The 9,593-nt window shown below is 43.1% G+C and overlaps 1 protein-coding gene and 1 pseudogene across 1 annotated transcript; one reads left to right on the top strand and one right to left on the bottom strand.

Annotated features, from left to right (window-relative positions):
• Positions 1-6: 6 nt before the first annotated feature.
• LOC127677784 (guanine nucleotide-binding protein subunit alpha-12-like) lies at positions 7-4,672 on the top strand (annotated as a pseudogene).
• A 924-nt stretch (positions 4,673-5,596) lies between these two features.
• LOC127677783 (disks large homolog 5-like) lies at positions 5,597-8,702 on the bottom strand (the record flags this gene model as incomplete). The annotated part of the gene is made up of 3 exons (XM_052172788.1): positions 5,597-5,614; positions 7,776-7,956; positions 8,590-8,702. Coding segments are annotated over 3 exons (312 nt in total), but the record flags the coding sequence as incomplete, so codon positions are not given.
• Positions 8,703-9,593: the final 891 nt, after the last annotated feature.

The following is a 9,593-nucleotide window of genomic DNA, read 5'->3' as shown; positions in this document are numbered from 1 at the left end:
AAGTCCACCTTCCTCAAGCAGATGCACATCATCCATGGCCTGGAGTTCGACCCGAAGGCCCTGCTGGAGTTCCTCTACACCATCCATCTTCAACAACTTCCTTAAGAGTACTTTGATTTCTTCAGTTCCTCAATTGAGGCTTTCGTCTCAGAAGATTCTAGCTGTGGTCCTGAGAATCGAGACCCTCATGCCAGAACAGACAAGGCGGTATGCACTGGCTGCAAACTTGATGGGGAGGCTCAAGGGTGCTTGTAGACCCTCGGGACAAGCTCAGCATTCCCTGGCCGCACTCCGAGGAGGAGAAGCAGGGATGTTTCTGATGGCCTTGAGAACAAGTCAGGCCTGCCTGTGGAGCCTGCCACCTTCCAGCTACTTGTGCCAGTGCTGCGTGCACTCTGGAGAGACTCGGGGATCAGGGAAGCCTTCAGCCGCAGAAGTGAGTTACAGCTGGGTGAATCAGTGAAGTACTTCCTGGATAACTTAGATTGGATTGGCCAGCTGAACTACTTACCCAGTAAACAAGACATCCTGCTGTCTAGAAAGGCCACCAAGGGAATCGTGGAACTTGACTCTGTTATAAAGAAAATCTCATTTAAGATGGTAGATGTGGGCAGCCAGAGGTTGCAGCGCCAGAAGTGGTTCCAGTGCTACCCTGGGATCACATCCATTCTGTTCATGGAGTCCTCCAGTGAGTACAACCAGGTCCTCATGGAGGTGAGGCACACCAGCTGGCTGGTGGAGTCCATGAACATCTTCGAGACCATCATCAACAACAAGCTCTTCTTCAATGTTTCTATCATCCTCTTCCTCAACAAGATGGACCTCCTCATGGAGAAGGTGAAGTTGGTGAGCATTGAAAATCACTTCCCAGATTTCAAGGGTGACCCCACATGGCTGGAGGATGTCAGCACTGCCTAGTGCAGTGCTTTGACAGGAAGCACAGGAACTGAGCAAGCCCCTGTTCCCCCACTTCTCCACTGCCATAGACACCTGTCGCCTGCCTGGACCTGCAGTGGGCGAATCAAATCCACACCATCCAATACCTGGCCCAAGAGAGCTGGACTACCAGCCCCACCAGGGAGCTCTGGGAGAGGACGTGGGAGTGTCAGTTGTAGGACAGAATCCTGAATGGTGCAACTACAGAATCCAAGCCATCATTCTGGTGTTGATCTGTAAAACCTGGGAACACAGCTTTCTCCCTCCCCCTAGAAACTCCTTCTTGCTGACACAACTTAACCAGGGTTCAGGTGTTTACAGACACACACCTGTGCTCCCATTAATGACAGAAACACAACCCCAGCTGGTCTTGCAGATGACTCTTCCCTCTGACATGCAGGTTCTCACTGAGACACACTAACTCGGAGGCTTGGCCTCACATTCGGCTGTAGAGGGGCAAAGGATGCAGCTAAGCTCAGAGTGGCCAAGATCAGGCCTCAGTGCCACCTACCAAAGTGTACACACTGCCTTTAAGACCATTCCAATGCCTTCTGAGTTCCTGTGCTCAGGCATATCAGGATGAGCAAAGAGGCTGGGTCAGGGGTCCACACTCCCTACTGTAGAGAACAGGTGGGAGGTGTGACCCTGCCTTAGTGCCCCGGCAGCCACTCTCCATGGCTTCATGCCCAGCGTGCCGCAGTGTGGGAAGGTGGCCTCTGAAGCAGCTCTGGCCAGCCTGTGCACACATAGTGGTGCTCTCTACTCCTTCTCCAGTCCCTCCACAGCACATGGCAAAGATGCATAACGAAGTGGCCTTGTAGGTTGTCTTACTTGATGGTGGCCTGTAGTGTCCCCTGTCCTGGGCTCTGAAAGTGGCCAGAGATGCTCTGTAGGTCTAGAGCATCTTCAGTCTTGGCTTCTTTTTTTTTCTTAGTTTATCTGAGACAGGGTTTCTCTGTGTAGCCCTGGCTGTCCTGGAATTCACTCTGTAGACTAGGCTGGCCTTGAACTCAGAAATCCACCTGCCTCTGCCTCCCAAAATGCTGGGATTACGGGCATGCACCACCACTGGCTGGTTCCAGTCTTGTCTCCTTGGTGGGCCCCAGCCACTCACCATTCAGGAGCAGCCCTGGGCTCTGCACACCATCCTCACCATTGCCTTCACACAGCATGTTCTGCTCACAGTGTCTGGCAAGCTGCTTTCTGTCACTGTGCACACAAAGCCAGTTGGCACCCTTCTAGCCCTGGTCCATGAGTGTGCAGAAGGCCATGCTACCTGCTTCACAAGTCGTCACAAGCTGAGGGGATGTTGCCAGATTATTATGATTGACCAGCAACCTTTCAGGGATCCTTGGGGGTTTCAAGTCCACACACAGGGAGCAGCCCTCACCAGTTGCCCTTTGTATCTCTCAGTGCTGAGGCTCAAAACAGACACAACATGTTCCCAGCTCCTGTTGGGTCACAGTGACCAAGGGGAGTGTGGGGTTGCCAGGGAGAGCGCTGTCCTCTGATAGCCTGCACATATGTACCAGTCTCTGAAAGCTGGCAGCATGTGAGTAGCAAGATGTGAACCTGCTTTAGGAGCCAATCAGAGGTTACCAACGAGAGCCAATGAGAGACTGTCAAGCAGATGCTAGTGCTTAGACACTATCCTTTCACCTTTCTTTCATCTTGATGAAAGAATGTGATCTGAGTTATAAATCGCTTTGGAATTTATTGAAACTTCCTTTGTCACAGTTCTATGGTCACTAGATGAATGTACTATTTTCTTTTTTATATCCATGTGAGTGTGAAATTTCCATCTAACTAGGCAAGTTTAAATATTAATTGGGTTTCTCCACCTTCTCATAAGCTTCCTTTATTCCTGACATCGTTTTTCTGACACAGACAACATAGACTTGTCCTCTCTAACTTTCATTCATTGCTTCTTACTGTGCTGACATTTTTGCCCCTGTATTTACAGTGACTGCCACTGCCTTCAGATCTTGTTTATCCGCTACCAATTTCCCTTTTATCGATTGTTTTCAGGAAATAATTTATTTGGTCTGTGTCTCTTTGTTTCTGTCTCATATGCATGTGCGCACACACATGTGAAGACAGAGTCCATGTTGGGCTCCCTCTATAATGCCCACTTTCACTTTAGACGCAGGGTCCCATTTTGGAGCTGTAGCCTGCCATTTTAGCTAGAATGGCTGGCCAGAGAGCCCTTGGCATCCACAGTGCCTTTTTCTCCGTGGAGATGTCATCATCATGGGTGTCATGTTAAATCCATGCCTGTTTTAAAAATTATTCTGCCTTCTCTTGTCAGAAACTATATCTCAATAGTTTTGCTGCTTCCTATTTGTTCTTTAGCAAACAGGATACTTAGTGTTGTGTTACTGTTGGGTTTGATATTCATGTTGCTTCATGCATCTCTGGTGGATTGCTTTTAGCTTGTGTGTGTGTGTGTGTGTGTGCGCGTGTGTATGTGTGTGTTTTGAGTGTATGTATGTGTGTCCCTGTGAGTATTTGCCACATGTGTTCAGTTGTACATGGAGTTCAGAGGAGGGCATCAGCCTCCTCAGAGCTGGACTTCGTTGTAAGCCAGCCATGTGTGTGCTGGCAACTGAACTCAGGTCCTCTTTATTTGATGGGTCCCAGGTAAAGTTTTTTAGAACATTATAAAGTTAACAAACATCATACAGAGTACAACAGGATGAGATCACCATGACCTTGCTCTGAGTCAAGTTACTTTTTCTGTGTCATTTATTGCATATTTCAGCAACAATCTGAAATAGGGGGCAGACATGGAACAAAATGGCTGTAGCTATACTGGTAGGTACAGGCCTTAGCATTAGAAAACCCAGGTCTCTTTCAGTGACTAGTGCTTTCCTCAGAGTCCTAGGAGGCCCTTGTGTAAGATTAGCCACATGTTATTTTTTCCATATTCATTCTTGAGATATTTGAACATCTTGTCCTATAGGTCTTTTATTGCTTGCTTAGACTTATACCAAGATACATTTTTATTAATCCTAGGTATTGTAAGATGTGGCTTTCCTAATTCTTTTTAGCTTTTTATCATTTCAATAAAGACAGCTTCTTACATTTTTAAGTTCATTGTCTATCTAGAGAGTTTCCTGTAGGTGTTTATCAGCTGTAGTTCTATGGGACATCTTTAGGAATCACTTATGAATATTATCATATGTGCAAATAACAGTTCTTTGACATTTTCCTTTATCTTTGGTATCCCCCTGATGTAGTTTGGTTTTCTGATTGCTATAGGTAGATATTCATGGATTAAGTTGAATAGATAGGAGGAGAAATCTTTTCCTGGCCTTGATTTTAGTGAAATAGCTTTAAGTTTCTCTCCACTGAATTTGATGTTTTCTATAGACTTGATGATTATTGCTTGTATTATGTAATTATGTGACTTGTATCCCTGTTCTATAGGACTTTTAATATAACAGGGAGTTCAACTTTGTCAGTGATCTTTTCACCATCTAATGAGATGATCATGTGCTTATATATTTCAGTGTAGTTTTGTTAGATTGAATTGATGGATTTTACTATATTGTACAATGCTCGCATTCTTGAAATGAAGACTGCTTGACAATGGGAAGGGATATCTTTTGTGTGTTCCTGGATTCTGTATGCCTGTATTTCATTGACTATTTTTGCATCAATGTTTAAAATATAAAGTGGTCTGAATTCCCCATTCATGTTGAATCTTTGTGTTTTAGGTATCAGCTTACCATAGCTTGAGAGAATGAGGATGGCAATATTCCTTCTCTTTCTGTTCATTGGAATAGGTTGAAGAGTGTTGGCATTAATAGCTTTTTCAAACTGGTAGAATTAGGCGCAAAATTCATTTGGCCTTGCCCTGTTTGTATTGGGAGCCTTTTGATGATAGTTACTATTTCCTTAGGGATTATAGGATTATTTAGTTCATTTTGCAGATCTAGGTTAAACTTGGGTAATTGGTATCTGTCTAGAACACTATTTCATTTATATTTTCCAGATTAATGTATGCATCTGATAGTGTTTATCAAACAAACCACAAATTGTTGTGAGAACCCATAAGTGATTTTGAGACCCAGGCCACTTCCAAGTTCTAAGATGTTCAAAGAGACCCCACAATAAGATAAAACATGGTAGTGTGACCTAAGTCTAGGATCTGCTTGTTTCCAGTGTACTACTGATGACCCTGTCTCCATCAGGATCAGCTCATAAAAGCCAGAGGACCTAAGGTAGAGAGTAAGTTAAGCCTCTCTACCCTGATGCTCTATAGGCTGAGCTAAAAGCCCTGGTTTACCTCTAAATGTTTGTGGACCCACTTCACCACTTCCTCCATATTTTAATACTCTGACTAACCTATAGTGTCAGTTAGTCAGTTCCATTCAAAAACTAAAACAGTCACCTGGATGAAACTATATTCACTGTACTCACAGATCTTCTATGACAAAAGTGCAGCTTTGCCTGTCCCTCTTAGGTTCCACATTTGCACAGTCATGCTCTCTATCAGAAACATGGCCACAGCAGCAGTCTCTACTCACTGTGGCTTCCCTTGAGCTTCCCACCAAAACTGCTGCGATTAAGATCTGTTTCTTGTTACCAAGATGTATTCATTATCCCATCACAGACTACAGGAGGCTAGTCTCAATTCTGAAGTTTACAGATATGTCTAGTCTACATTGTCATCCTAGATTAGAGGTGAAAACATTTTCAGTAAAATTGAAAAGAAGGGCTATTGGGGCATAAACCTGAAGACCCAAAGAGCAGTGGTCCTATCAGAGACCAGCTTTGATACTTGGCCCCACAAGACAATGAGCATGTGCAGCTAAATCCCCTGAACCTAAACATCTCCTGAGATTGCTCCACTCAGTTGGAGGTGATCCAGTTCACATAATACAGCACAAGTGATGTGGAAGGTAAAAAACCACCCGCAGGAGATGTGGGGATGACTCACTGGTTAGAGCATCTACTGTACTCAGAAGACCCACAAGATATCTAACAATCATCTACAACATGGAAAGTTATTACTTCTTGTGTCATCTGACTAGACTTCACTAAGGAAGGGACACAGACCTACAGAAGTAAAAACACCCAATTCTAATAAATAATAAAAAGGAATCTAAACAGCAACAACAAAAACACAGAAAATATCTGGTCAATGATAAAATGTCTGGTCATCTATCATAAGTTACTTGCGGGCAAGTGTATACAAAGGCCACTATCTCTATTCTGTGATTATCACTTATGCTCTCTTGCAACAAAAGCTAAGGCACATGGCTCTGTGATTCCTCATTCCTTATGTATTCATTTGTGAATGTGGTAATTTTCCCAGCAGTTGTACATCAAGTGATAGTACATTACTCAATAACAGATACAGAGGGCCAATAAGAAATGTGTGCAATAGAATGCTATATTTTAGGAGTAGAATACATGACAACAAGGATAAAGTATCACACATCATAAAGTGTTTATCCATGGGGGAAGCCACATTATCCATAAAAAAGACCATTGTCTTGTATTCCAAGGTAGGCTTTGAATTCAATCTGTAGCCCAGAAGTCCTGGAACTTACAGAGATTCATTTCTTCTTGTGAGTTCTAAGTCTACAGGACAGGATAGTATAAAAACTTGAATAAGGAACATGGTTTCAAAAACGATGAGTATCTAAAAAATTTTTATTCATCAGAAATACATAAGAAGATGGGTTTTAAATGAAAATTACTATAAAAAGTGAAAAGCATAAACAAAAATTAAAAGCAATAACAATAATTTATAATATCCATAATATCAATATAATAATATTAATTTATAACATAACAAATAGCAAAGCAACAAAAAGCAAAACATCAACCAAAACTAACAGCCTGTTTCTTCTCTTGGATACAGACTGGCAGGTCAGTCACCTCAGTTCTCTCCCAAAGGGTGGTGTCAGCACAGGAAGTGAATAACATACTGAATTGCCTGGCTCACTGGCTAGGGAGTTAGGGCCTATTCTCCCTGAGGAACTGAATTATGTGTAAGAAGATTCCTCCAAGTTATTTTGTGGCTGTTGGAGTTGGAGATCAGCAGTGTCTTCCTGAAGTGGCAACTCATTCTGCAGGAGACCCTTTTCCTGGGCTGTGGAAATTTCAGCTCTTGCTACACTCTCTGCATCCTAGAAGAGGAAGGCAGTTATTAAGACAGAGGCTTGTTGGGAACCTAAATGTCAGCTGTCAGGCGCTGCCTCTCAACATCTCAACAGGAATGTTATCGATGATCTTTTAACTGACACCATTGCTGTTATAAGTGCAGGCACAGCAAAACATCCAGCAGCATTCACCAAATACATGGGCCTGAGAGCTGTTACTCAGACTTCTATCAGTGCATAACAAGAAATGGGCAATGAGAAGAGAGCTCACTGGGTTACAGGAAGAAGGGAAAATGCACAGATCAAAGACAAGAAGAAGAACATATTTTGTATTAGCATTTGGATTTTAACCCTACAAGATGCTTCCCACTGGGGAAGTCACATGACCCATGCATGACCTCTGTCACAGGACATAGAACTTGCTCAAAGCTCTGCAAAGCAGCCCAACTAACATGAGCATGTGTAGGAATGTGGTGTCTTATTGATCTATCACCCTTACTACTCTTCAGATTAAAGAGGAGTAGTAAGGTATACTTGCCAATACATCAGCTTATCACAAGGCTAACAACCCGGAATCTTTGTGCAGAGACTACTCAATGAACAACTGCATTCTCTGAGGTGGGAGGGAGTGTGGATTAGAAAGGTGCTAGGTGAAAGCAAAGGTGGATGCAATGGGAAAACGTTATCAGTCAGAATAAGCCAGGCTGAGCTGCTTGTACCTACCTGATGTTGTAGGTCCTGGAAGATGCTGGGCTTCTGTTCACCTTTATCAATCAGGTTCAAGTCAACCAGGTATTGCTGAATGATGGTCCAATCAGCGTGTACTTCCTTGTTCTCCTGCTTCAGTATGACCAATCTCTTATTCATAAGGTTCTTCTGCATCAGGAGCCGGCTGTGCAGGTTGCTAGAAACACAATATTAATGGTAAAATCCTGCAGGCTCCTCCTCCAATTTCTACATCAAGGTTCCATTAACCCCACCAGGAGCTAGGTTCCCATGAATACCTAATGCAGTACATCTCAATACATTCTTAAGTGGTACACAAACAGAGAATCGCAACTTGAGGGAAGAAAAAGTGATTGCTGCAGTCCAAACACCAATATGGTTGCATGTCTCTCCAAAAGAACAAGGTATCTGAAACTATCCATGACAGCCCAATGCATTTCAGCAACATCAATTAGTAGGTTGTAGATACCTTCAATGCAGGTCAGTAGAACCAAGAGGAAGGCATTGTATCCATTTGTTAGATCACATTTAGCTCTGTAACACCATCCCTGAGCCACACAGATCTAGTACTGTACTATAACCCTCTCATGATCTGAATCACTCTTCTAATGAGAGGCTCCTGATGATTCCTCTACAATATTAGGATAAGTAACAGTCTCTTACAGACTTTGAAACTGACAGAAGTCCCAAGGCACAGTGATGGCTAAAAGGCAGAAGGGATAGAATCAAACCTGCAGACTCTCCAGTCCAGGAACAAAGGAAGTCAGAAATGACCATTCCACACTTGGTGACCTCCATGAACAGTACTTACCGATAGAAGTTGATCTCCTTCCTGAGATCCTGGAAGTTCTGTTTGGCTTCAATATTCTCCTTCTCTAAGGTGTGTAGAAATGTCATAATCTCCTTCTCCTTTAACTTTAATTTTTCATATAACGGATTTGGTGTGTAGTATGGCCTGTCCCCAGGAAGATAGAACTCCATGAACATGTGCTTTTTTTTTTAAAAAAACACCTTTTCAGAAACCAAGACACATACACATTTAAGTATTTTAATTTATTTTTATTTATTTATTTATTTTGGTTTTTCGAGACAGGGTTTCTCTGTGTAGCCGTGGCTATCCTGGAACTCACTCTGTAGACCAGACTGGCCTCGAACTCAGAAATCTGTCTGCCACTGCCTCCCAAGTGCTAAGACTACAGGCGTGTGCTACCATGGCCAAGCTGAAAATGTGTTTCTTTTTTTTTTTCCTATTTTTTCTTCGATATATTTTTTTATTTACATTTCAAATGATTTCCCCTTTTCTGACTTCCACTCTACGAAATTTCCATAAGCCCTCTTCCCTCCACCTATTCCACAATCCACACCTCCCCACTTCCCTGTTGTGGTATTGCCAAATTCTGCTACTGCTTTCCATAACCAGGGGCCACTCCTCTGTTCTAAGAACACATGAACACAGACTGGGTCTTGTACTTCCAGCACAAGAAGATCAATTCCTGGATTCTGCATGCTGGGATCTTTTTCATCTTTGGAAACTTTTTATCCTTTCCCAAGGACAGCATAAGCTATGTATCCAGATGGAGGGTGCCCTGGCTCCCTGTGTTTACTCATTAGCTCTGGAGGGGCAGTCTAGCCCCTTGTGTTCTCAATAGCCTAGGCCACAGGTTGTTGCCAACTAGACACCTGTGATTATATTTTCCCTGTTTTGACAACAGGGATTGTAATTCCTGGATAACTAATACTTCAGAGGCAGACATTACACATAATGCTTGAGGTCTTGAGGTGATACCATACATAATGACCTCTTTATAATCTGCC

Source organism: Apodemus sylvaticus, chromosome 2, assembly GCF_947179515.1.
Source record: "Apodemus sylvaticus chromosome 2, mApoSyl1.1, whole genome shotgun sequence".
Taxonomy (NCBI): Eukaryota; Metazoa; Chordata; class Mammalia; order Rodentia; family Muridae; genus Apodemus; species Apodemus sylvaticus.
The sequence above is the reverse complement of the archived record's forward strand: the minus strand, read 5'-3'. Positions and strand labels throughout refer to the sequence as shown.